The sequence below is a fragment of the Enhydra lutris genome, unplaced genomic scaffold, assembly GCF_002288905.1.
Source record: "Enhydra lutris kenyoni isolate GAN:26980312 unplaced genomic scaffold, ASM228890v2 scaffoldscaffold94, whole genome shotgun sequence".
Lineage (NCBI taxonomy): Eukaryota > Metazoa > Chordata > Mammalia > Carnivora > Mustelidae > Enhydra > Enhydra lutris.
The window spans coordinates 5,022,909-5,048,863 of record NW_019154178.1 but is presented as its reverse complement, the minus strand read 5'-3'; the positions used below and the strand labels follow the sequence as shown (position 1 = coordinate 5,048,863).

The 25,955-nt window shown below is 61.1% G+C and overlaps 1 protein-coding gene across 5 annotated transcripts; it reads right to left on the bottom strand.

The window, feature by feature from the left end:
* Positions 1–1,298: 1,298 nt before the first annotated feature.
* On the bottom strand, positions 1,299–24,699 carry LOC111138982 (VANGL planar cell polarity protein 2). 5 transcript variants are annotated; one of them, XM_022491037.1, is made up of 8 exons: positions 24,561–24,699; positions 10,860–11,120; positions 10,600–10,720; positions 7,550–8,157; positions 6,719–6,855; positions 6,124–6,325; positions 4,014–4,245; positions 1,299–3,322 (listed from the first exon to the last, which is right to left on the bottom strand). In XM_022491037.1, exons 2-8 carry the CDS (start codon positions 10,928–10,930, stop codon positions 3,062–3,064), a joined length of 1,632 nt encoding a protein of 543 aa, XP_022346745.1. In that variant the 5' UTR covers positions 10,931–11,120; positions 24,561–24,699; the 3' UTR covers positions 1,299–3,061. The 5 variants fall into 5 exon arrangements, with proteins under 5 accessions (XP_022346745.1, XP_022346747.1, XP_022346746.1 ...); XM_022491039.1 differs by lacking the exon at positions 24,561–24,699 and adding an exon at positions 22,398–22,791; XM_022491038.1 differs by lacking the exon at positions 24,561–24,699 and adding an exon at positions 17,128–19,515.
* Between the last annotated feature and the right edge of the window lie 1,256 nt (positions 24,700–25,955).

The following is a 25,955-nucleotide window of genomic DNA, read 5'->3' as shown; positions in this document are numbered from 1 at the left end:
TATGTTTCGATCCACTGCAAACTGTAAAAACAAGCTTTTTATATATTAAAAAAAATTTACATTTTACAATTTTCTACATGCATGCACAAGGTCGCTGTAACCCAAAAAAAGAAAAACGAAAAAGAAGAAGAAAGAAGAAGAAGAAGAAGAAGAAAGAAAGAAAGAAAGAAAGAAAGAAATGAAAAAAAAAAGAAAAAAAAAAACCTAGATTCAACAGTGGCCAATTCTACATTTACAATCTCACTTGGAAGGGACCCAAAACAAGCCCCCTTCCTTTCGCGCACAGAACAACAGATCACAACAGTCATACACCAGGACGGAATCCGTCAGCAGATGCTGCCCTGGGGGAAGGGCAGGGGAAAGAGAAGACAGACAGACAGACGGACGGACGTACAGCGCAGAGGGGTGAGGGAGCTCCTCGGGCCCCACAGAGAAGCGCAGACTCTGGGAAGGGGTATTTCAGATGAGAAGGTTCTGAGGGGTCCCACTGCCTCTTCACAGGTACCGTGGCAGGGTTGGGATGTGGAGCGCGAGATAAAAGGCTCAGATGGGACAGAGATGGGCGGAAACAAGGAAGGATCAAAAAGAAAAAAAACGAGTCAACGGAGCACGAAGGGTCGTGTAAGAGAAATGGGACCCATGGGGACAGGCGGCGTGGCGAGGTAGGTGAAGGCCTGACATGCAGCGTCCCCGGGGCGCTGGTGGCGGGGAGCTGGGGAATGCTGGAGACCCGGCCACACGCCCGCCCAGGGTCCTGGGGGAGCGGTGAGGGGCCACAGGTAGGTGTGGCCCCCACAGGAGAAGAGGAAACCCCAGCGTGGCAGGAGCGGAGGAGCAGGGGGACAGTGCCCAGAGGGCCTGGGCCCGCGGCGCGCCCCGCAGCAGTTCACAGCATGAAGACAGCTCCCCGTGCGGAGAAGCAAAGGACACACACAGCCGAACACTTGACAACTCATCCTGACATTTTAAAAAAAAATAATTATTATTATAATAATCGTCAAAGAAGACAAAGATACCACAGTTCCGACGCAAAGGACCAAAACACTACCGTTCTCAGTCACAGCCCTTAGTGCTTAGAGAGTTGGGGGAAAGTTTGCTTTTGTTTTCGGAAAAAGGAATGAAAAAATCACAGTGATTAAAAACATGGCAGGTTCTGAAAAGAAACACTCCCCCACCCCTAACGTAGGGCCACAACGAGGATCCCAGATACCTTCTGTCTGCCCGCCCAGCCGGGTCTGTCCATCACACCACACCCCGCTCCTGCCCACCATCCAGGCCCCATTTTCCAGGATAGTGAGGTATTTCGAAATGCGACCCAGGAGGGACTCCTCGGAAACCGGTCCTTGAAGAGAACAAAAGATACCTTCCCGCAACCCCCAGGACAGGACGTCTTTCCCTCAGGCACTGCCTAAGTCAGGCCCCAACCCACTGCCGGGAGGACAGCGGTCAGCACAAGCCGAAGAGCCCTTGTCTGGGAGGTGGTGGGTGGACAGATGTGCTTTCTCCGAGAGGATAGGGGAAAGGCCAACAGGAGGGCTGCCCTTCCACAGGCAGGAAGCTTCCCCGGCCAGAGACCAGTGGGGATCTGAGCCCAGGGGGCACTCCGCGTGCCCAGAACCAGTGAGTCTGCCCGAAGATGGGACCGGGAAGGGGCCCGGCGAGTTACTCAGAGGCCCGGCCCCGGGGGGCACCCTCCAGCCCTGCCGCCAATGGTCTGCCACGGGGATCCCAGCTGGAGGTTCCAGTTCCCTTGGCTAAAACTACATATCTGAGTGAAAGGCTCAGATTTACATTGAAAATATGTCTTAGAAGACCGGTGAATTTTGCTCAAAAAGAGACCTAAACTCTAGAGAATTCAGATCGGATGTAGAGACTACAGAAGCTCGACAGGGCGAGGGACAGATACCCACGAAGGCGGCGATCCTGGCCCCTCCCCCCAGCACTGAGGGAGACAAGCGCCCAGAGAACCAGGCAGGGAGACAGGAGGGGACCCTGGCCAGCCAAGGAAAAGAGACCCCTGAGGCAAAGAAGTGGGCTTAAGGCAGGGGATGAGGAGGAACTACCGGCTCCCCCCCAAACGAGATGAGGCAACAGGTCCCTGGCGCAGAGAGAAGACACACGGGGGTGTGGGGGGGTCAGGGAGGAAAGAAAAGCATTGGTCTAAGACCGCAGGGGTCATCAGGTTATGGGCGGCAAGCCACTAAATCAGGGCTGGCGTCTACTCGCCATCCTGCCCCAGGAAGGGGAAACCTGGCCCAGCAAGGCAGGAACGAGGGTACAGGCAGGTTCAGGGTGGGGATCCGCGATGTTCCCCAGGGTCTCTCCCACCCTTCCCTCAGTGGCTGCCCAGCACGAACCCAGTGAGGGAAGGCACCATCCCCCACGGCCTAGGAAAGGTGGTCACAGAGGGTTTCTGCCTAGTCTGGCTATGGTCGCAGGAGACCATATGACTCAGAGACAGAAGGCAGAGACTTTAGGGGTAAAGGGCAGAATCTCCCCTTGCTCTGAATGTGTGTGGCTGTGCAGGGGAGGCTCCGACAGACAAAGCCAGTGACCACGGCAGGGAGACCCCCGACCCGGGCCGAGTCAGGGGGACGCATGGATACCCTGCCCCGAGGACTCAGCGATGGTACCGGGCCAGCTGAGTGGGCAGGAGGAGTGGACGACCCCCCATCTGGAAGTTTGGCACGGTGGCTCTCTGGAGTCATGTCTGGGCCCCCGGGACATCTCATCGGGGCCACAGGCGGAAACTGCTACCAGAACCTGGTTTGGGGGGTGCTGGGGGCTCAGGGGGGCCCTGTCCCCTCTCAGGAGAGACCACCATCCGGGAGGGAGAGAGGGAGAGGCGCGGATTCCTGCACGACGGCACCAAGTGAGGGCTGGGGACTGAGAGCGAGCTTCCCAGGCTCTGCTGACGACAAAGGGGCCTCTTGAGGCTCCCGTGGGGCAACCAAGGAGGAAGGGGCAGACGGGCAGGGAGTCAATTCAAGTAAAAGGAAATGGGGGCAGGGGCCGAAGGGCGGCAGGAGACGGGGCCCGCGCCCCCGGCCCCGCGGCTCGGTCACACCGAGGTCTCCGACTGCAGCCTCATGACAAACTTGTGCGACTTGGGATCCACAAACTCCTCGGAGAGTTTGAAGAAGGGGACCTTCTTGGTGCTCACCACCAGGCTAAAGTCCTGGCGTTTCAAGAGGAAGACGATGCCGTCCTTGAGCCCATTGGTCACCGGCTCCTCGCTCACCAGCGTCCACTGTTTGGCCAGCCAGCGCTCCTTGTGGTACTGAATGGTGGGTCCGGCCGCCAGGTACCGCTCCAGGAAGGCCTGCGGGGGGCCAGGGGCTACATGGGCGTCTCTCCCACCCACCCACCACCTCATGCCCCCAACCCGGGGGCACGGCTTCCAGAGACAACCACGAAATCCCCCAGCTCACGCTCTGCTTCCACACCGTCTACGACAGAGCAGAAAGGGGCAGAGCTCCTCTGCTTCAGACCCTCGTATGGAACACGGGGAAGCGGAGCCCACAGAAGAGGGGGGTGCCCCCAGGGTCAGGACCTGCGCCCTGCCACTTGCCTGCACCAGGGTAGGCCACAAGCCCCCCAGGTTCTTCCTTCCCCTGCCATCAGCTCTCACGGACGCTGTCACCCTGCTCACCGAGGGTGGCTCAGGACACAATTCTAGGGGGCTGACAATCCAGCAGAGGGGAGGGTAATGGCTCAAAAAAAGCACAAAGGGGGTGGTGAAGGGGCAGGGGAGACTCGGTACGGCAACCGCACAGAACTTGGAGAGATGGGAGTCAGATCTCAGCGGCCCTGGAAGAGTCCAGAAGCCGCCCCTGCTCCTCTGCACCTGTGAACTTGACTCAGAGCTGAGATGGGGGGGCAGGGATGACAGATGAGGCCACGATGGGGGGGGGGGAGTAGAAGGCAGGGCCGCGGGGCGGGTGCAGTGAGAGCACGGTGGGAAGGTGGGCAGAGCAGGGAGCAGCAGGATGCTGGCGGCAGGGTGGGCCTACCTTGGGCGTCATGTCGTGAGTGATGCAGAACTCCAGGTGCTGGAGGATGCTCTCCATGGTGTGGTAGGGCTGTTGCTTGGTGGTGCGAAGGTACTTCTGCATGGCCCGGGCCATGGAAGCAAAGATGGCCTGCGCCGCCTCCCGGGGGTCCATCACCTCCCTGGGGTTCTTCTGCTCCTCCTCCTGCAGCCGCTTAATGTGAGTGAAGGCCTCCTCCACCGCCACCACGAGCCTGGGGGACAGGAGGGGCCTGGACCACACGCCCACCTCCCATCTTTCCCTCGGCTCCAGCCCTCCAGCAGCCTGAGCGAGGTCAGGGCTCGGGGTGGGGAGACCCGGAAGCACACAAACCCACCTGAGCCAAGGGCTGGGCTATGGGGGTGTGGGGGGGGTGTGCACACACACGGTGCAGTGGCAGGTGGGAGGCAAGGCAGGAAAGAGCTATAGAGCTCTGGGAGCGGAGCGCAGGGACTCCAGTGTCAAAGCCAGAGACCGCTAGGGCCTGGGCTCAGGGAGAGCAGCAAGCCTCGCGTGCAGCGGCCGTGCTGCCCGAGACCCCCCGTCACGCTTCGCTGGGCAACAAACGAACAGGCACAGAGCAGGGGCAACACTGACATCCATCTGGGGGGTGGGTTTGCAAGGAACTGACTACAAACCAGGAAGAGAAAGGCAAGAACACGAGGGCCGGATGGCAGAGGTGAGCCCACCATTCACAAGAGACCTGGACGGCTACAGACACGCGAAGCCCTCCCCGACTGGCCACCAGACAGAGAATGAAAACGTCCGCGTCCATCGAGACAGGCAAAGAGGGAAGAGGACTGTAATCCAAATACGGCCGAGGAGGCGGGAGTCACCCGTCACCCACGGCGGGCGCAGCGACGAGATGCTACACGCCGGACCTGCCGCAGCAGGGGTGCGTCTCAAGAACCGTGTTAAGGGGAAGCAGGGGAAAGAAGTCAATCTGCGTTACAAGCATACAGGGGTGCCCTGTGGCTCAGTCGGTGAAGCATCTGCCTTTGGCTCAGGTCATGAGCTCAGGGTCCAGGGATCGAGCCAGCATTGGGCTCCCTGCTCAGCGGGGAGGCAGCTTCTCCCTCTGCCTCCACCCCTCCACTCATCCGCCCTCCCTCTATAATAATTAAATAAAATCTTAAAAAAAGAAATGGCACTGCTGGTCTTTGACCTATGGCAGGGGACACCAGCCTCATGTCAGGACAAAAGGGATAACTTCCTCCCTTACAGCCTGGAGACCGTTGGAGGAGGGGCAGAGGGCACAGTGGGTGGTCAGATCCCGGGGCGCGCTCTCCTGCCGCAGGCCCCATGGAAATCCCAACAAGCCGTGGTGGGACACGGCAGCAGCAGGTACCAAGAAAGACTCTTCAGGCCTGACTTAATTGTACGTAATAATGCGGACAGGACAAAGGGAGGAGTGAGGACAGTACCACAGAATGTACCAAGATCTCAGCGCCAGAACCTCATTTTTTGCAGGTCAAAGGAACCATCAGCTGAGCAGGCCTCCAAGAGCTACTGCTCGGAGGCCCAGTCCAGCCTCAGGCCCACTGCTGTGGGCAAGGCTCCCACGGTTTGCCAGGTCCCTGCTGCATGGTGGGGGGCAGACTTCTGAGATGCCCCATGCCTTCGCCTCCAGCAGATTCCCTACTCCTGGGTATTCCACTCGCTCGGGACATTTTGCAAATATAATTGCAGCGCGGAGTCAGTGGACGCGAACATCATAAAACAAGGAGATGACCCTGGCCAGCCTGATCTTATCCAATAAGCTCTTTAAAAGAATTTTCTCCAGGAGGTAGAGACGATGCTGGAAACATCGAACTGCCCGATCCCGACTGCCCGTGAGGCCAGGTGACAAGGAACTGATTCCAGGGGCCTGGGAGCTTGGAAGAGGACCCAGGCTCAGGTGGGAGTGGTCCTGACCTTGGCCTGACACAGACCGAGGACCTGACCTGCGGGACTGTGAGCCGAGAAGCGTGCGCGGGTTTACAGAGCACAGCACGGGGGTCTGTCCCGGCAGCCGCAGGACACAGACGCTCAGCCCGCAGCCCTCGTGCCAGGCACAGATGCCCGCCCGCACCCAGCCGGCGCCCGGACCCACCTGGCCCGCCGCTTGCGCACCCTCCGCTCGTGCTCTGCCTCCTCGTAGTAGTACTCGTTGTGGCTGTTGTCCCGCCTCCGAGCAGCTGCCGCGATCACGGCCCGAGACTGGCCCGTGGAGTTGTTGGTGCTGTTTTCTGCACAGGAGCAGGACAGGTGGGCACGGTCACCTCTCAGTGCGCTGGCTCCCCATCCCGGGAAGTCTGGAGACAGCAACCTCACATGTCGTACGAGGCTGTGCCCACACCCGCGATACAGCTGGCACCCCCAACCTTCCTGGCCACAGCTGGAGGAGCCCACAGCACGGCCACCAGGAGGGCCCTGGAGGGCAGGAGTCCTGACGTGCTCCCCCGGTGCAGGGGAACCTGGAGCTCAGAAAGCCGAGGGCTCAGAACCAGGGCCGGTGAGCAGAGAAGTCAGAATGGGGGGACGGGGGGTAACACGCCACAGCACGGGGGGACAGCAAGCCTCCGCCTGGAGTCCCGGGAAATGACAGAAGGGACCGGGTAAAGCAAGGGAAGAGGCTGAGAGGAACGGGGAGCAGGTACCGCGCCCTGCCTGGGGTGCACAGGAGGGCGGGGAGCAGGGCCGCTCACCCTCTCCGAGGGAGTACACCTTGAAGCCGGACACTTTCTTGGCCAGGACGGACTTGGGCAGGTTGAGGAGAGCGGGGTTGTAGACAGGGAAGTCGTGGTAATACTTCTCCAGGATCCACACAGCCACTCGCTGGATGCTGTGGGGAGACGGCGGGAGGGGGACAGAGAAGGGACCGACAGGGGTGCCGGGGAGAGAGACATCAGGGCAGGTCAGCAGGGCAGGAAAGGACAAGCACAGGGACAAGCTGCTTCCAAGAAGCCTGGCTCAGGGCCCAAGGTCGACTTACCAGGCTCGCAAGCCTTCCCCGGGGGCCAGGGCCTGCTAGTCCTTCCCTGCTGCACTGAAGCCCAGGAAGAAAGGGCACGGGGCCTGGATCCCCACAAAGGACCACCCAAGAGTCCCCCAAGATTCCCTCCGGGACCAGGAGGTGCTCCAGATAACAACGCATGGCCCAGGGGGAGGGGCAGAGGAACTCTCCCGTTATCTCTCCCTCTGGGGGTCCGTCCTCCGGTCAGTTCATCCCAGCGACTGCGCACTTGAGGGCTCACCAAGGCTGTGCCTCCAAGAAGGCCAGGGAAGTGATTCCCAAAATCCCCTGTTCACGCCCCACACCTTTCTCCTCTTTGGTCCAGCCCTCTCTGAGGTCCCCAGTGGCTCACTGCTTGTTCTCTCCCCATTCCCAACTCCCAGCCCCACCTGCCCCAGGACCCTGCGCTGCTGAAAACCTACTGCGGCCTGCGGCCCCCCAGCTCCTCACCACCGCCCCCACGCCCGGCTCTCTCCCATGCGCCCTGCAGACCCCCAGCCTCCCCTCAGGCCCGCGCCCACACCTGAGGTGGCCCACGTTGTAGAAGCGGCTGGCGCCGTCGGTGGAGCGCACGACCTTGAGCGTGAACTGGGGCTGCAGCTGGCGCAGCTCCAGCAGGACCACGGCCAGGTAGTGCACGAAGAGCAGGGCGTCCACAAGCGACACGGCGAACTGGACGACGCCCTGGTAGCTGCGCTCGCGGGCGTCCAGGATGCGCACGCCGTAGAAGAGCCAGTAGGACACCACGAGCAGGAAGACCAGCACCATGAGCAGTGCGCGCAGCACGAAGACGCGCGGCAGCGAGGCCTTGGGCCGCCGGAAGAACAGGGCCCAGCTGCCCAGCAGCAGGATGAGCAGCTTGAAGGCCACGGAGATGAAGAGGCCCTCGCAGGCCGTCCCGCAGGGCTCTAGCTCCTCCCGCCACAGCAGCGGGGGCAGCAGCAGGAAAGCCAGTGGCGTGAGGAAGGAAAGCAGCGCCAGCGTGGCCCCTGCTGCCACACCCAGGTGACGGGAGCAGTCCAGCGGGACACTGTCCTCCATGTCCTTGGCGATGCGCGTGAGGTCATCGTGGGAGATGCTGTGCTCTGAGGTGCCCGTTACTACTGTGGTCGTCTCCCCCCAGTTGTCATCCTATAGCAGGAGGGGCAGAGGCATTGAAGGGGGGTTGGGGAGGAGGAGCGGGAGGGAGAAGAGGAGGGGGAAGAGAATGGAGGGGGAGGAGAAGAAGGGAGAGGAGGAGGGGGTAATGAGGGGGAAGAGGAGGTGGAGGAAAGGAAGAGGAGAGGGAGGTGGGGGAGGAGGAGGGGAGAAGGGGAGGAGACAGGAGAGATAGGGGAAAGGAAGGGGAGGAGTGGGGAGGAGCAGGGAGGGCGGACAGACAGCAAAGCACAAGAGAGAAGAGACGGCCATCAGCCCATGTGCAACCACCAAAGCATTACCAAGATCCACTCTGGCCAAGCTTGGCCTCTGCAGGGCTGGGACCTCTGAGACCTGGACCAAAGGGCACAAAGCAAAGAACTTGGGAAAGAACACTGATGCCTAGATCTCACCCAGGAGGAAAACCACCTTTTTAAAAAAAGAAAACAGATGATTTGGGGGCACCTGGGTTGCTCAGTCAGTTAAGCATCTGACTTCAGCTCAGGTCATGACCCCTGGATCCTGGGGTCCAGCCTTCCCCACAGTGGAGAGTCGGCTTCTCCCTTTTCCTCTGCCAATCCCCCGGCTCATGCTCGCTCACGCTCTCTCTCAAATAAACAGAATCTTTAAAAAAATAATAAACAAAAACCCGATGATTTTCATGTTCATCCAAAACTGAGAATCACTGAATTCACTCAACAATCCCTAAGTCCTATTTACCCATAACAGGGTCTGTGGACCAGCAGCGCGGACACCTCCTGGGAGCTGCTGGAAATGCGCATCTCGGGCCCCAGCCCATGCCGACTGGGCTGGAACCTGCATTTTAACAAGGCCCCCATGAATCACTCAAACGTTTGGGGGCTGGCAGGGGGAGCTGAGGCGCCCCGAGGACATGCAGGGTGCACGTGCCAGGAGGAGAGTCAGGCACGGCCAGCTGGAGCGGGAGCAGGCCACGTGCAAACTGGGCTAAGCCAGAAGCACCACTCCCCAGACCTCGAGAGCCACTTTAGATTTCTGACTAAGGGGTGACCTGAAACAAAGCAGTATGGCAAAGGCCAGAGGACCCTGGGGGGCAAGGAGGAGGAAGGCAAGTGATCAGTGTAGGGCATGAAGACAGACACACTTAGGGCCACCCCAGGTCTCTGGTCGGCCTGCAGCACAGCAGCTGCCTGTTGCTGGAGGCAAGGGGGTAGACGGGCTGAGGTCCCCAGTGTCCTTCGGAGTGGGGTTCACTCAAGCAATCTGCTGCGGCCAAACACCATCCCACAGAGGAGCCCCCAGGGCCCAGGGGCCATCAGTGCCCACACTCTTCACTCCTGGACAGCATGGGGACAGCGTCTCAGGACTAGGACACCGACGGGGGGGTGTAGGAGATGCCTGGCAGGGTCAGTGACTGGGCCTTCCGAAGGATGGGAGGAGAGTCTGATCTGATGAAAGGAAGTGTGTGCACTGACCACGTTCAGCTCGAGGAACTGGGTCTAGTCCTCACTCTAGGCTGACCCGCAGACACGCTGCCTACCCTCTCCAAGCATCAGGGGTTTGTGGCCTCCTCCCCCACAGCAGGTGAGCTGACCATGTCTCGGGGTCCCTTCAAGAACTCAGGAGGCCAGGTCTCAGGGAGAGGACAGGACTGGGAAAGAGGGAGAAAGAATACTTCCCTTAAGTACTCATCTGCTCCCAAGACCCAGGAAGTCCCCATGTCAGACACAAATTTCTTGTGAGGGGAAGGGAGGTGGGAGTCTCCAGCCCCAGAAGGAAGCGCGGGAGGCACGTGAGACACAGGCAACCCCAGAGTCACCTCAAATCCTACCTCTGCCCTAATCCAGCACTGGCCTCCCTGCTGGCGAGCACAGTGGGCCACAGAGGTTAGAGCAGGAGCAACCTGCTCACGGGCCCTCTGGGAATGACAGTGTCCTTCCCGGCGCCCCCTTCTGCCCCTTCTCCCCCTCCTTTCTCCGCTGACTCCGCCCACACCTGCTTCCCTCCAGACCCAGGCGATGCGATTCTGCAGGTGAACAACAGAGGGCGCGGTAGTGCCCACGCCTCCGGCTCAAGGGAAACTCCGCCCACACTCCCAGACCCCACCTGCCACGCAGGGCCCCCCTGCTTGCAGTTCCCAGCCCACCCGCCGGGCTGGCCTCAGCCCAGAGGAGCCAGGCGATTCCCAGGACACAGCCCAGGTCACCTTACCTCTCTGACACCGGGAGGCAGAGGCTGCTGCTTCCAAAGGGATCTCTACAGAAACTCCCTGAATTCTACTGAAGCAGGGTCCTACCCTGGGACACCAGCAGAACGAGGTCTGACACAGATGCCCTCCCTGATAGGACCTCTGTCCAAAGAGCCCAGGTTTCCAGGCCCTGCCCCATCGGTGGACCTCCAGCTTCAGGGAGCAGCCTGAAGTCCCCTGGCCCAGACCCCATGCCCACGGAGGCTTACCCGCTCATCCCCTCGCGTGGACTCGTTGTCCAGCAGGGGCTCCCCTGGAGCCTGGATCGTCACGGACTTGTCGCCGCGGCTCCCATCGCGGCTCTTGGAGCGGTGCCGGTCCCGGCGGTCTCTGCAGCAGGAGGCCAGGGGAGCGGGCACAGAAGATCAGAGGGGGGACCTGGGTCTTCTCAGCAGCCCCCGTGCACACCCACCTCTCACGCACCCCCAACACACCCTCCACCACGCACATCACCCCCACGCGGGCCCACCTGTGCTTGCGGGAGCTGCGGGAGTGGCCCGACTTGTAGGAATAGCCCGAGTACTGGGACTCGGTGTCCATGGCGTCCGAACGCCGTGCCTTGTAGCGCTCCAGGGCCACGGGCTGGGGCCTTCTGGGGGGCCCCACAGCCGCCTCCTTCAGCACCGGCTTCTTCAGGCCAAGGGGCACCTTCAGGAAATCAACCGTCACCCTGAGGGACTCTATCTTGCTGGACGGGTGGGCTTATCTCAGAGAAAATCAAGCGGCGTTCCTGAGAAAAGGAAGCAGCTGGTTAGCAGCTGGAGCTCCCTGGGAAGTCAGGGCCGAGAAGAGGACCATCCCCAAAGGGCTTCTGCAGACGGCCTCGCCACGACCTCAGAATAGTCCCTCCAGGTTCCCGCTCTGTCCAGCGCGCCCAGTTCCTCCGACCTTGCCTCCTACAAAGAGCACTCCTTGGCTGTGCCAGTGGGCGCAGGAAAGACGGCCGGCAAAGGCCACTAGGAACGACCCGACCCTGCACGCCCCGGGGCCAAGAGCCAGGGCAACGCTTTCCTTATTCTCAGCCAGGAAACCCAAGGCTCAGAGAGAGCAGGTTCTGGCCGGCCAACAGGCTGGAGCAACAGAGACCTCACAGAACAGAAGGCAGCTGGCCGCTGTCCAGGCCTCTCCTTCCCCCTCAACTCCTTGTCCCCTGACTCACGGCTTCCAAGGATGCCCACAGAAGGAAGGCTCCTGTCACCATCTTGCCAGCATCTACATCAAACAGCCGGGTCAAGCTGGCGGCTCCTCCTGAGGCTCAGAGACGGGATGTGCGTGCGTGTGCGTGTGTGTGTGTGTGTGTGTGTGTGTGCGTGCGCGCACACAGACTAGGGGACAAGATCAGGAATGGAAACTGTGGATAACGTTGGAGGCAAGCGGGGAGTAGAAGGCAGCAGGAACTATTCTCTAAAAGCCTCACGTCCGTAAACGGCAAGGTCGAGGCAAGGTCCTGGCTGTGTGCGCTCCGGGTGGCGTGCTCATTCTGCACGCTCCGCAGAGCAGAGCGAGCGTTTCCTTCTCCTGCTTCCCCACCCCCCACCCACATCCTGCCGGGGCCCCCAGAGCCCAGCCCTCCACGACCAACAGTCAACGTGGTGCCATCTCCCCTCTGTCCCTCCTCTGTCCCTCCTCTGTCGCACACACGACTCCGCCATGCACACACGCATTTCCCAGCCTCACTCGCCAGCCCGTGGTCTCACTCTCAGGGACCACCGTGCACTGTGCTCCCCGCGAGGCCCCGGGGGTACGGCGGGGACCTGACACCGCATTCCCGGGCTGAGTGGGGCAGGTGCACACTGACCGAGGAAACCAGAACTAACCACTGCAGTGATGACAGGAAAAGAGAGAAAAACCAGGAGGGATGCTCTGGGGCCCGCGACCAGAAACTGAGTGCTTCTGCAAAGTTTCTCAGAGAACATGACACCTGAGCCTAAAGGGAGAGCAGGAGCGAACCAGCCAGAGTGGAGGAGAACGGCAGGGAGGCGCGCTCGGGAAGACCAAGGGCGGCAGAGCTCGGTGAATATCACGGACCAGCAACAGCCAGTGGGACTGGAGCTGAGGAAGAGGGTGGTGACAGGTAGCCAGGGGCCAAGTTTATCCGAGATCCTGGGCCAGGCGAGGAGCTCACGTCTTATTCCAAGCACAAGGGGAAGCCTGTGAAGGATGTTAGCTGTGCGGGCAGGGACGGGGGAGACGAGAGCAGACGTGGGAACACGGGGACGGAGGCGTGCAGGCCTGGAGGTGACAAGAGCCGTGTGTGAGACATGCTGGCAGGATCAGCAGGGCCACCGGGGTCTGGCTGAGGGCAGGGAGTGCCCGCGCAAGAGAGCAGATGGCGGTGCTGTCACGTGGGGGAAGGGGGGGCCAACCCGGGGAGGAAGGCCGCGAGCTCCGTTTCCAACGGGCTGAGTTCAAGGCCACGAGACAGGCGGTCAGGGAGGCAGTGGGGTTCCTGAGGAGCCAGACCCGGGAGAGACTGAGCTGGAGGTGCTGACGGGGTGCGAGGTGGGAACGGGTGGGACCCCGGGAAGAGGAATGCGTAGGGGGCATCTGGGAATCCCAGGATGTAAGAACAGGCAAAGGGGCCAACAAGGCCGGAGGAGCAGGAGGGCCAGAAGGGCTGCCGTGGCGCTGAGAACAGGAGGGCGTTTCGAGGTCACATGCTGTCATAAAGTCAACGATGTTCAGAACCGAAATGGGCTTGCCTTCGTGTCGCCGTTAACTTTTCTCCAACTAAGCCAGGTCTTCGGCAACCGGAGAACGCGAAGCACGACCGAGACCCGGCTGTGTCCACCCCCCTCCCAGGGGCACGCGGCAAGAAACCGGCACTGACCTTGGGAATGCACCCGCTGCTCTGACTCCCAGGGAGCCCGCCATGACTGTGGGAGATGACGTCCATCCCCCATTCCTTGGCCCCCTACCAGCTCCCTAGAGGCAGCCCCGTGGCCTCGCCATGCCTGTCCATAGCCCCACGTCAAGGCAAGCAAGTGACCGACACACGTTTAGGGGACAGAGACACAGAGCCTCAACCCAAGCCGAACCCTTTCTCGATACCGTGGCCGTGAACAGGCGCCCCGTCCACAAACGACACGTGGGGCTCCTGCAGCCCAGTGCCCGAGAACCCTTCCTCCGGGCTCACATCTCCATAGGTGCCCGCCCTCCGTCTGCAGCCTATTCTCGTCCCCAAACTGAACTCCACCGTGAGGTTCAAGAGAACAGGTGGGCTCCAGACAGGGGGTGGAAAAGTGAAGGGGAACAGACCTGCCCTCGCCTGGGTCTGGACTCCGCACCCTCTCAGTCTTGCCCTTAATGCTCACATTCCCGGAGCCAGTGGCGCAAAGAGCCGGGACGCGCGTCCGAGGCTCCGCATTCAAACCCCGACTCTCCCGGCCACCCGCTCCGTGACCACAGGCAAGTTACCTAACTTCTCTGTGCTCTGCAGCCTGGTAGGCTCATCAGTACAACAGGAAAACAATGATGCGTGTTTGATGGGGCTGCTGTGAGGACCCTGGGGTGAAATGCTTCTCCGTACGGCTCAGTTAGAATTAGTTAAGGAATTAATACGCTCTGGCTCCAGGGTCGCCCACGCTCGATCCCCAGACACCTCCTCTGAGACTTGGGAGAGAGATAGTATAAATAAATCCTGCTGTTGGGACTACTAAATAAAGAAGTCTCACACGCGCACACACATGCACACACACACAGCCCTGGCCAGGACCACTTCAAACACACCCAGGAGGGAAGCCGATGCCATTGTGTTTCCCCTACAGATAAATTTCAAACCAGACAAGGGTGCCAGCCCCTCCCAGCCCTTTGTTCTGAGCTGCTCAGCCTCAGCCCCCACCTTCCTCCCAGCCACGTATTAAAGACCCAGCATACGCCCTGCTCCCCTGGCCTGCTCCACCCACCCTTCCAACCCAACTCAAGATGCCCCAGAAAGCATCCGAACGTGCTCCTCCTTCCCCTACCAGAGTGGCCCGAAGGAGCCCGGTTCTTCAGAACCTTGCCTGCTGTCCCCTCGAGCACCCAGGGAACTAAGTCTGGAGAGGCTGGGGGAGGGATGGGAGGTGAGGGAGGACGAGGGGAGAAGTTGCCCTTGTTTCCTCAGCTCAGGAATCAGGGGTCTGGAGGGTCTCCCGGGTGGGCGGGTTCCCAGGGAAGAGGGTGGGGGAGGGGAGCCCTGGATGAGACCAACAGGGGGAGAGGGGGGGGGGGGACCGGGGGGGCAGCAAGACGGGGGGGGGGGGGGGGGGGGGGGGGGGGGGGACTGGTTTGCGGTTGGGAGGCTGGGAAAGGGAACCGTGTCCTGTTGTGTTCACCTTGCCCCCACCACCAAGACACACAAATCACACTCACTCGGTTCCCTGCTCAAACCAACCATGGATTATCTGGGGTTAAAAGGAGGCCAGAGAGGAGAGAGGGAGGGAAGGGAGCCTGTCACAAAAACAAGACCCTTCTCCCCCCAAAGGCCTTTCTGAAATAAAATTAATGGAATGTGTCTCAGTACCATCCCAAGGGGATTGGGGGGAGGGGTGGGGGGGGAATGTGGGGGCTTTTGTCCCGGCTGCCCAGCTTCTCCCACATTGATCACCATGGCAACCAAAGCCCCCTGTTGCCTAGGTGATGGCAGCCGGGTCCTGGAACCCATACCCAGCATCCAAAGCGAGAGAGGTTGTGAAGGTGGGGGGGGGTGGTTAGGGACAGAGAGGGAGAGAATGGGGTTTCTCCTCTGGCAGCCCCAGCTTTTGTGTGAGCCCTGGGATCGGGTTTCTTCAGGAAACAATCAGAGGCCTTTGGAAAAAATACACTCAGAACCTGGCAACAGGCAGAGGGAACAAGGCCTTGGGGGGGGTAGGGGGGTTACAGAGGGGGAGGCTGGTGTTGGCCAAAAGGCAGACTGAGACGGGACCCTTCCCCTTTGCCCCCCTCAGAGGCACAGCTCAGGTGGGCAAGACACTGGACACAGACACGGGCACCCCGTTGTGGGGCAGGTGCTGGGGACCGACGGCCAGACGCCAGGTGGCTAGGCTCACGAACTCCTCCACCCGCCGTCTGGACCAGGGCCACCCCACCACCCAGTCCCAGCTCCTTCAGGCCTGGGGTGGGGAACGGAGGCGGGGCAGCGGTGCGGGTGGGGCTGGGGGGCGTGACTCAGCCCGGAAAGGAAAGGTGCTTGCGGAGGGGACCGGACACAAACGTGTACCTAGAGAGAACACCTGTTATTCCTCATCTCTAGGGAAGACGGGGCTGGGGTAGTAGACCAGCTGCACCGTGGAAGGTGCTTGGGCTGGACCTTCCTGCTGCGGCGGGAAGAAGATGGCAAGAGGACAGATGCCAACAGCTTTCCTGACTCTGATGAGGCAGCGCTCTCGATAGGCCCACTGTTGAGACAGAGGGCCCTCCTCTCCTCCGTCCCAGACCCGGAAGGAAGGGGAGTGATCGCCTCCTTGGACCCCTCCTACAGAGCAATCTGTGGACACTGGCCCTTAAAGGGCTGTGATCCCACACAAGAGCCTGGGTCTGACGGCCTCGGCCTCCCCCTTCCTGCTTCCACCCACAGCTAGGTGTGGACGTGTGAGTGCCCTGGTCCCGTGGTCCCTTCAGCTTCACCCCCACAGCCCCGCCGTCCACGGACATCAATGTGAGTTCCACGCCAAGTGCCGGCTGGCCACCCTCCTGGGTGGCAGCGGGGTCCTACTTCCCCACCCAGTGTCCAAAGAACTAGAAATCTGTCAAGGAAGACAGAGCACCCTACCCTGTCAGCAGGCTCGTGGGGGCAGGGCAGAGACTCAAAGTCATAACTATCCTTCAGACCGGTGGTGTCCCCTCTCTGCCATGAGACTCATCCGTGTGCTCAATCCAGACCCTGGCAACCACTGGCGGTGGGGAGAGGGGTCCGGGGTGGCAGTGAATGTGGTGCCTATCCGGCTGCCGCATGGGACAGTAAGGTACGAGAACCCCTAACTGTGCCCATGTAGTCCCCGGCTCCCTTCTCTCCCTCCTCCCAGAAGAGAACCGCATGAACCCATCCAGCACTAACTTGGAGGAAGGAGGCCTTCCAGAGGCAACCCTATGTTCCAAGATAAAAACACGCATCCCAGAGAAAGACACCTCGGCCACATCTCGGGCACGCCTGTTTGGCCTCCCCCGTCAGACCTCACTAAAGCTCTGGCTTTGCGTGCTCCTCTCAAGAGCGACACCAGGTTCCTCCATGAGACGCCCGGTCCTCGGAGTGGCCAAGACTATAAGGCCGGGATCGGGAGAACTCGCAGGGACCCCTGCCCCAGCCGCTCTTCTCACCAGTGACAAGGGACAGACCATACAGGCCCAAGCTGAGACAGCGCAGACCAGAGCCCTTCCCCTCCAGGGGCTGGTTTCTGCCCCAGCCGTCCCCCACCCACTTGAGGCTCCTGACGCTCCCCCAGCCAGTCCCCAGCCAGTCCCCAGTGGTGGACAAGCCCTCCGTCCCAGGAGGCCATGCTGGGTTTCCCCATCACAAGAAGAATCAAGGCAAGAAAGGCCAGGAACAGCCCCAGGCCCTAGACCAAAAATGGACTGGAGATGTGCTCCCTCCCCCCATTCCTGCACGTGAAAAGGGTCCCAGTGTCCCTGGGTGAGACCAGAGGGAGCAGCTGGATCTCAGAGGGCTGAGGAGGAGGAAAGGGCCGGCCTGGGAAGGCCCCCCCACCCCCACTAACCAGGCACTCTCCCAGGACAGCCCCAGACATGAGCTCACTCACCATCCTCCCAGCCCCAGGGCGGGGGCAGGACCCTTCTCCTCCCTGGGCTGAGAAGCAGGGACGGCTGTGCTTGGGTCCCCGCGGTGACTGTGCTGCCAGCGCACATGCGCACGGCCGGACCCCGGTGCAAGGAGCCCCGCTGGGGAGAGCCCACACACCGGGCTCCTGGCCAGGACACCTGAGGCTGCATCTCACGGAAAAGGAGCTGGGGGAGCCAGAGCCAAGCGCTCCTCCTCTACTTCCTCCGTTTTCCTCCATCTAAGGTCTGTCCTCCACAGACACACTGACACACAGACGCACATACACCCACACTCCTAGCCCCCTCTGAAACCGGGACGGGCTCCTGCCTGCCCCACTAGCTCCACCCGCCCCGGCCAGGCAGGTTCTGCAGAGACCTGCATGGCTTCCTCTCTGGCTCCCCCACCCCCAACCCTGCTCGCAGAACGTCTCTGTCCCCCAACACACCATGCACCCGCACCCCAGCACCCCGTTCCCTAGCCTCAGCCAGCGGAGAAGGGTACACTGGGCCGGGGGAGGGCAGACTGCAGAAAGGGTGAGTAATCATTCTGGCACCTGTCCCAGGTTGGGGGCCAGAGGGGAGACAGGGTGCCAGGCGCGGGGAGAAGGGAGCCAGGGCTTCTAGGTGCCCGGATTCCTGGTTTCATTTCCACCCAACGGGCTGGCCCCATAATTCCCACCCGCCAGGCTCCGAACTTCTTCCTCCCTCCCTCAGCTGGGGTGAAGGACTGGCCCCTACCTGCCCAGCAGGTGAGCTGTGGAAGAGCCAAGAAGGAAAACAGGCACCTCGAGTTGTCCTCAGGGACAGGAGAAGGCGGACCACAGGAGGTGAGCAGGCTGCTCACAGATCAGCTCCTGTGCGCTCCACACCCCCAGCCTTGCGGAACACAGAACGCCTCTCTCCACAGCCTACCGTCTCGGGTAGGCCCCCACGACCCTGACTCCAGGAGGCCCCCGGCCTGCTCGCCCAGCCTCTGCCATGGAGCAGGAGGTGGCAAGCGGCTACTTGGGGAGGGGATCCAGCGGCCCTCGGGCTGACATGCGGTGGGGGGTCTGGGAGCGAGGGCCACAGACTGCGAAAGCTGGTTTGTACGGGAGAAGCAGCAGGGTGGGCCTACGGGTGTGACGCAGCGGGACAGAGGGCGCGGGCGGCAGGCCTGGCTCTCCCCACTCTGGAAACCCTCCCCTCGCACTTCGGCCCAGGGACCGAGATCCGGCAAGTGGCCCAGCTCCTGTACAGGAAAACCAGGCCAGCCGACAGGCCCGCGTACCAACTGACCTCCACCATCTTGACCAAGTCACCCCCTGAGGTGTCCCTCTTCCGAAGGAGCCGGGATCGGGAGAACTCACGTGGACCCCAGCCCTTCTATCTGCCACCTCCTGTCCTGGAGCAAAGCACGTGACAAAACAAGTGTCTCTGTTCACACTCAGTTGTTTTTTAAGTTACCGCATTCACACCTCGGGCTCTGCACCTGTTCCCGTCCAACCCCCAGTTACCCTAAAAAGCCAGAGGCTCCTCCGCAGACTCACACTATCTTCTGCCCAGGGTCGGGAAGCCAGGAGCCCTCTGATGAAAGTGGAGGTCCGAGGGATATTTGGGGGGTTGCTGGAAAACACTACAAACAACAAGGCCCGGCCCCTCTCAATCACAGACAAGACCCCACGGGCTGGAGCAGGCAGCGCCCGCCACGTGTGAAGGGGCCCGCAGAGAGGAAGAGGCCGGGCCCTGGACAGGTTCTGCCCAGGCTGCAGCCCTGCCCCCGGCTCCTGACCAGGAGGTGCTGCTCTTCCAGGAGACCCCCCCAGGCCCAGCCTCAGACGCAGCCGTCTCTCCTGGAGCTGACATGGAAACTCATGTCCACCTTCCAGGAGACGGGCCAGCTATTCAAGTTCAAGATTAAAGGCAATAACGAGCAAGTCAGATTCCACCGGAAGGAGGCAGGGGCAGGCGGAAGGGGCGCTGTGGGAAACGGAAGAGCCGACATGTGGCGGACACAGCGCAGCCTCCGGGGGGCATGCCGCTCACCTTCTCTAAACCTCAGTTTTCAGGCCAGTAAAATGGAGGAATAGCACCTACTTCAGAAGGTTAAGAGTTTTCCACAAAATAACATATATAGAACATCATGGAGTCGGGAACAATAAAACGTCAGTTCCCACCTCTTCTTCCTTTACAGGGTGCACCTGCCATCATCCCACTTCCGGTTCCTATGGCCTCCTTGTGAGAAAGACCCCAGCCAGAATAAGACGGAATCACCTCTGGCTAGAGCACTGGCCCCAGCCCCCAGGGACCCCGACCTAATTCCACCACAGCCAAGCACTGACTTTGAGAGCAGCCAGAACCCCTCTTCCCGTTCTCTGTCTCCTTCCTGGGTTGAGGGTGGGGGGCTGGCCCCAGTCCCCCCATCCCCCTCTTCTCCTCCCTCCTTCCACACTTACAGAGACTGGGTTACAGAAACCGGGCCGGGCTCCAGTCACCCCCCCCACTCTCCCATAGGTGCTAAGCCCAGCTGTGTGTGCAGGGGCTGGGGAAGACCCCAAGTCTTCCATCCCACCCCAGCCCCCAGCTTCTCCCTCCTCTCCCCTCACGGCCCACCCTGATCACCAGGAGGTCCTTGGCTCTGCTGATTCCAAGCCTGCTTCTCCTAAACCCGTTCCCGGCTGTCCTGTCTATAATTACCAGCCTCACCAGGGGCACCAGACAGACACAGCAACACCTTGTTTCCAAAGGGCTCCACCACACAAGGCCTCTGCCTCCTACTCCAAACCAAGCAGCGTGGAGCAAGGGACAGAAAGATTCTCCTCGCCCCACCTCACTTCTCTCTGGATCACAGGAGGGCTGTCTGGGTCAGGTCACCAGGAGGCGGGCTAGAGCAGGGAAGGCTGGGGGGGGGGCGCTGCAGTGCGGGGTGGGGGGAGGTGGTTTGAGTAGGATTCACGCCCAGGCTTTTCCCTCACCTCCGCTACTAAAACCTCCCCGTGAACAAGGCTCCCAACCTGGAGATGGTGAGAGAAGAAATGTCAGGTCAATTCAGAGATGGGGAAGTTGACAGCCGGTAGAGCCGAAAGACAGGTACCCACAGGAAAGAGGGCAGATGTGAACAGGAGGGAACCACCGGGGAAAGACGAGGAAAGGGCAAGAAAGTCCCATCCTCCACGTAGACCCTGAGAAGCGGCAACAGGATCCCAGACTCTCCCTCCCTATTACCTCCAACGCCACCAACCTCAGGGTACTTCCTTTTACAGGGAGGGAAACTGAGGCCAGATCCCCACCCTAACCTAAGATCCAACAGTATCATGCTGCGTACCACTCACCAACACCCCCGATCCTTCCGGCACACACAGCCTGGACCTGCAGAGCCCCCCGCGGGCCCCGCCCTGTCTGCCCAGCTCATACTATCCAACCTGCTAAGGTCCATCCACACCATGGTATACGATTCAGCCGTGAAAAGGACTGAGGTTCTGACGCCTAGTCTCACAGGGAGGAACCCTGAAGAGCACGTGCCCAGGGAAGGCAGACAGACAGAAGAGGTCACACGTTGTATAATTTCATTTCTATGAAACATCCTGAACAGGTAAATGTTCTGAATGAATGAAGACCGGTGGTTGCCAGGGGCAGGGGTGCAACTGCTTTGTAGGGACAAGTCTTTCGGTGTGGGGGAAAGACTTTCAGACAGAGGCCACGCTTGGACAACACTGCCAATGTACTAAATGCCAATGCACACTTTAAAATGATTAATTTCAGGGGTACCTGGGGGGCTCCGTCTGCGAAGCATCCAGGTCACGATCTCAAGGTCCTGGGATCCAGCCCCGCATCGGGCTTCCTGCTCAGCAGGGAGCCTGCGTCTCCCTCTCCCTCTACTGCTTGTACACTCTCGCTCTCGCTATCTCTATCAAATAAAATCTCTTTTTTTTTTAATGGTTAATTTATGTTATGTGAGTTTCACCTGTTCAAAAACACAGCCAGCGAACGGCACATCTCCTCCCTGAGCCTTCCCGGACACCCGAGCACTCTGGCTCCAGGCTCCGGTGGCCTCCAGAACACACCTCCACACAGTACTCACGGGGCTGCAGCGGCTCAACGTGTTTCCGCACGTCTCCCTGTGAAAGCCCGTTTCATCCGCCCCTCTCCCCCCGGCGCTCCCCACGGCGCCGGGCAGACAGCGGGCAGTGCCCAACGTGGCCTGCCAGGAGAGCCGGGCCAACGCCTCGCTCTGCTCCCCAACCCAGCGCTGCCCCCCATCATGATCAGCGAGACCCTGAACCACTCGGCTCACGGGCACGAGTGTTCCCTTAGGAGCCAGGCGCCGTGCGGAGGCTCTCCGTGCCTTCACTTAGCCTCATAAACCAAAGGGGTAGGGCGTACTATTAACTCCATTTCACGGGTGAGGCTTCAAAAAGTTAACTCCTCTGTCTGAGGTCTCAGAACTAGGAAGGGGCAAAACTGAGAAGACAGAAGCAATCCGAGAGCCAGGCAAGGACGCCACCAGGGGCCTGGGGTTCCTGCAGGAACGCCCCATCTGGGGTTGGAGGACGGTGTCCTAAGATACACAACAGGCTAAAGAATGGGGTTTAAGAACTTGCCCCACATTAGGGCACCATGAAGGACTAATTCCAACCAACGCCGTGTAGGGAGCTGCTGGGGGCACAAGGCGCAACAGAGCAGAGAGGAGTCCCTCCAACTCAGAGAGGAGGAGGAGAGTCCCTGAGCTCATCCCTCTTCTCCCCCCAAAGCTTCTGGTAGCCAAGTACATACCCCCCTCTCTAGCCAGAAGGGCCTCTGGGAAGCCAGATAAACAGATAAAAGTCTGTCCTGCTCTAGGGCTAGGAAAGGGGGCCCTTCCTCAGACTCTGAAGGAGCAGAATTTGCTGAGGGCCACACCAGAGAGGCCTGTCTTGGAGGAATCGGTGGAATGACCGGGCAGGAGCAAGACAATGGGGCAGAAGGAGCCAGTGTGGCCACTGGTCCCAGAGACGGCCCCTGCCAGCCTCTGAGCACAACACCGCCTCCTTGGGAGGACGCCCCACCAGCTTGCAGAGAGCCAGAACCCCCCGTCCTAGATGCAAGAGCCTTGCTCACCACAGGAGCCCACCCCATCAGGTGTCCGGCTTGGGGGTGTCACGCATCTGGTCCTTTCTGCTCTGCCCACAGCCCTAGTCCCAACATGTTCTAACTCCCACTACCCTCATCCCCAAGTTTTAGGAAAGCCGGGGAGCCCTGGGGACTAGAGAAAGAACATTCCAATGGTACGTACCCTTTAGGGACTCAGACATTCCAATATTGTAGTTCCTCAGAGACCCTGATAAACTTGCGTGGTCACCACCTTAGCCCCTAAAACTGGGTGGCTCACCCTCACCGCTGCGAGCGACAGGGCAGCATCTGGGAGGGCAGGACAAAGTGTGCAAGATCAGCCCCTTCCCTTCACCCCAAAAGAGAAAGGACAAGAGAGAGGAGAGGCAAAGGGGGTACACACTGCTTCTGTGGGGAGAGGTACACCCACTTCCCGGACAGTGGTGACCTCCCGCCACACTATCAGGATGGTGAGGACGGCCTCCAAGGGGTGCCCACCCTCTCTCTCCCCAACACACAGTCATCCGCCCCCTCACTGCCTCAGCTCCTGGTCCTCACCCTCAGACTGGGCCCCAGACCACAGCCCCACCCCCGCCACGCTCCTCACCAGGGAAAAGGGAAACTAAGGGATCTACACAGACGCACCTGCAGAAACTCTTAAGGAACCCCCATCCCCCCACCCCAGGCTCCCCGGAGCTCCCACGCCACCTTCTCAACCCCATGGACCGCCCCCCCCCCCCCCCCGTTCTACACCCCGCTGTTCATCCCTCCAGCAGGCTGTCTGCTCTGGCCTCCTCTGGCCTCCAGCCCGTCCCAAAATCCCAGGTCCTCAGGAACTGTAGGGTCCTGGAGGCAGGGCAGAGTTCGTGGACTCTGAAGTCAAGGACTCCACGGCAGGGTGCTTTCCAAGACAACTGTGGCCTAGGGGGCTGAGCCTGGGCCCTGGAGAGCCAAGAATGTGGTGAGGGAGGCCCCTCTTCCTTCTCTCCCTGACCCCTCCAGGGCCTCCGATTCCTCTAGGACTACAGCCAGAACCCCTGCTCTCTATGCCCCACAATACACGCCCTTTTCTAGAAAAACCCACCTCGCCAAACAGGCACCTCTTACTAAGGCCCACTCACTCCCACTTGCCGGTCTCAGATACTTAAAAGCTCTCCCTGAGCACCCGGGAGAAAGCCACATCTGAGAAGCTTCAGAAGCATCCAGACAGCTGTCCCTTCGGGCTTTCTCCCAGGAAAATCTGCCTGCAGAGTCAGGAGGATATACCCCCAAAACACACTCAGAAACCCACACACGCCTAAGACAGTACCCAGACTGCTACGTACCCATCAAGGCAGGGTCCACACTGGAGAACGGATTCGCTCGCCCCCCTTCCGCTGCACAGGTGCACGCACACCTACCCAGGTGTGCCCCATTCTGCTCTCACACACCCACCTTCCTCAGTACCTACACCCTTCTTTCCCAGAAACCCCTGTGCAGTTCACACACAGAGACACACGCCCCTTTCCCCTGAGTATCCACATAAATGCACAGCCAGGCACAGGCCGATCCGTGGTCCGCCGCTCTCCGGGTGCACACACCGCCACAGAAAAACGGCGACACCTCCAGACCCAGGGGCCCACCTGCAGGAACACGCAGCACATCCCGGCGCGCGCGCACACGCACACTCACACACACACAATCACGCACGCTGAGCTTCCACTGATGCTTTAAGACTCACTAATGCAGAGCCCCCAGGTCCCCCAAATGGGTCCATCTGAGTGGGCAGTGGGTCGCTGGCGCCTGTCCCTGGGCCCCCGTACACGGTGCCCGCCAGCCCCCGCCTCGAGCAACACACGCCCCCTCTGCTCTCCCCGGTCGGTCCCCAGACTCCACACTACACCCCGAATGCATACCTGCCCCGGCCCTCCCACACTCCTGAAGGTGTGTCTGCACCCCTAAACACCTCCCCACTCCAGTACCTCCAGACTCCGATCCTTGCACTGCCTCTCCCCCCACCTCCACACACACTCCCGGTCTCCGGCTTCAGCCGGCTCCCCCGGGATCATCAAGGCCCCCGCCGGGGCCCCGGGCCCAGGAAAGTCCCTGGCTCTCCAGGCCCGGGCTCCGCCCCCTCCCCACGAGCCCCCGGCCGTCTGCAAAGTTGGGGGGGCACTCCGCCGTGCGGTGGGAAAACGGACCGGAAGGGGGGTGCCCCGAGCCCCCGCCCCGTCCCCCAGCAGCCATCCCGCCCGCCCAGGGACCGGGCACCCCCGGGCCCCCCGCACGATTGTCCTCCCTTCCTGTTTCTCGTCCTCCTTTCTTTTTCCGGCAAACTTTGCCCGCGCCCCCGCGGCCCCGCACTCACCGCCGCCGCCAAGTGCCGGTGGGCTCGGCCCGGCGCCTTTGTATCCGCAGCGCTCCGGGTCGCGGCGAACTCCGTGCTCGCGGACGGGCAGCGCGGGCGAGGGCGGCGCGGAGGGGGCTCCGGAGCCGGCCACCCCCTCTGCGTCCCAGACCGCTGCCTGTCCCCCTCGGGGCCCCGGGGGCAGGGGCCGGGGGATGGGGGCGCTCAGGCTCCCATGGCGGGGCCCAGGAGCACGGAACCGGGGACCGGGAATCGCACCGGAGCCGCCCGCGGAGCTGGGAGGGGACGGGCAGGGGAGCGGGCGGGGGGCGGGGGCGGGGGGCGCGCGCTCCCGGGCGCCGCCTCCTGGCTGTTCCCGCCGTCGCGCCCCTCCCGCCGCCAGGCCCATTGTCTGCGGCCCGGCTCTTCCCGGAGCCGCTGCTCCCCGGCCGGCGGGCCGCCCCGGACGCGCGGGGCCCTGCCGACCCCGAAGGAAGGCCGCGGCCCGGCGACCCCTGCCCCGAGCGGTGACCCGGGAGGCCTCCATCCCCGGCCAAGGCCCAGCCACAGCCCCTCCCTCCCGGGGCGCCTTTTTCCGACCCGCCGGTGAGAGACGAAGCCCCTGGGACCCCCGGGGATGGAGGTGCGCGTTCTTGCGGGCCACAGACCCGGCGACACAGAGTCCAATCTGGGACGTGGGAAGATTGATTTCCTCCCCCACCCCCCCAGGGCTGCGAGAAGGGAGAGTAATTTCTGATTTTAATTAGTGGCAGGAGACGCTCCCCGCTTCCCGTGCATACGGGGATTTCCCTGACACCAGCACCACCTCATCCCACCCCCCCTTCCAAAAATAATTTAATTACTCGGTGTTCTAGCTGCGAGCGGCGACCGCCCAGTCAGTATGGGACGCTCCCTCATTAACACTTTTTTCCTCCCCTCTGGTTTGAGAGTAGGGATTAATTACAAAGGGAACCCTGCCCTGGGGGAGCGAGGACGGGGGAGGCGCGGGGACAGGGAACTTGCATGTAGGGGAGAGGGGTGCTCCTCCCAGGAAACCTCCAAAGGCCTATCAGGTCCTTAAGCCCAATCACACAAGCTCTGGACCCTGGGGGATTCAGATACCTTGGAGTTGGGGGTACTAGACAGAGACTGTAGGTATCACAAAATATCCCACACAATTGGGGCATTTCTGCCTTGGAGCATTTCACGGAACCGGTTGGGCTTCATGAAGTGGGCCAGGAGCTCCGAACCCACCAAGAGTCTCCCCCATCATGAAAGTCTGGGTTGTGGGAAGTCCCTATTCCCTTTGGAGTGAGCAAAAGCTTTAAGTATTATTATACTATCCTATTACTGCTGCGCAACCCTGCGCTTACCTAGAATAGTAATGTTTCAAAGGATCTTCGCCTGCTTCTCCCT

Bases quoted from the DNA above. Each gene is read 5' to 3' on its own strand.
- LOC111138982 (XM_022491037.1), bottom strand. From the start codon at position 10,930: ATGGACACCGAGTCCCAGTACTCGGGCTATTCCTACAAGTCGGGCCAC. The intron at 10,721-10,859 runs GTGGGCCCGCGT...CTCCTGCTGCAG, and splicing joins CGCAGCTCCCGCAAGCACAG to AGACCGCCGGGACCGGCACC. The intron at 8,158-10,599 runs GTAAGCCTCCGT...CTCCTGCTATAG, and splicing joins CCACGCGAGGGGATGAGCGG to GATGACAACTGGGGGGAGAC.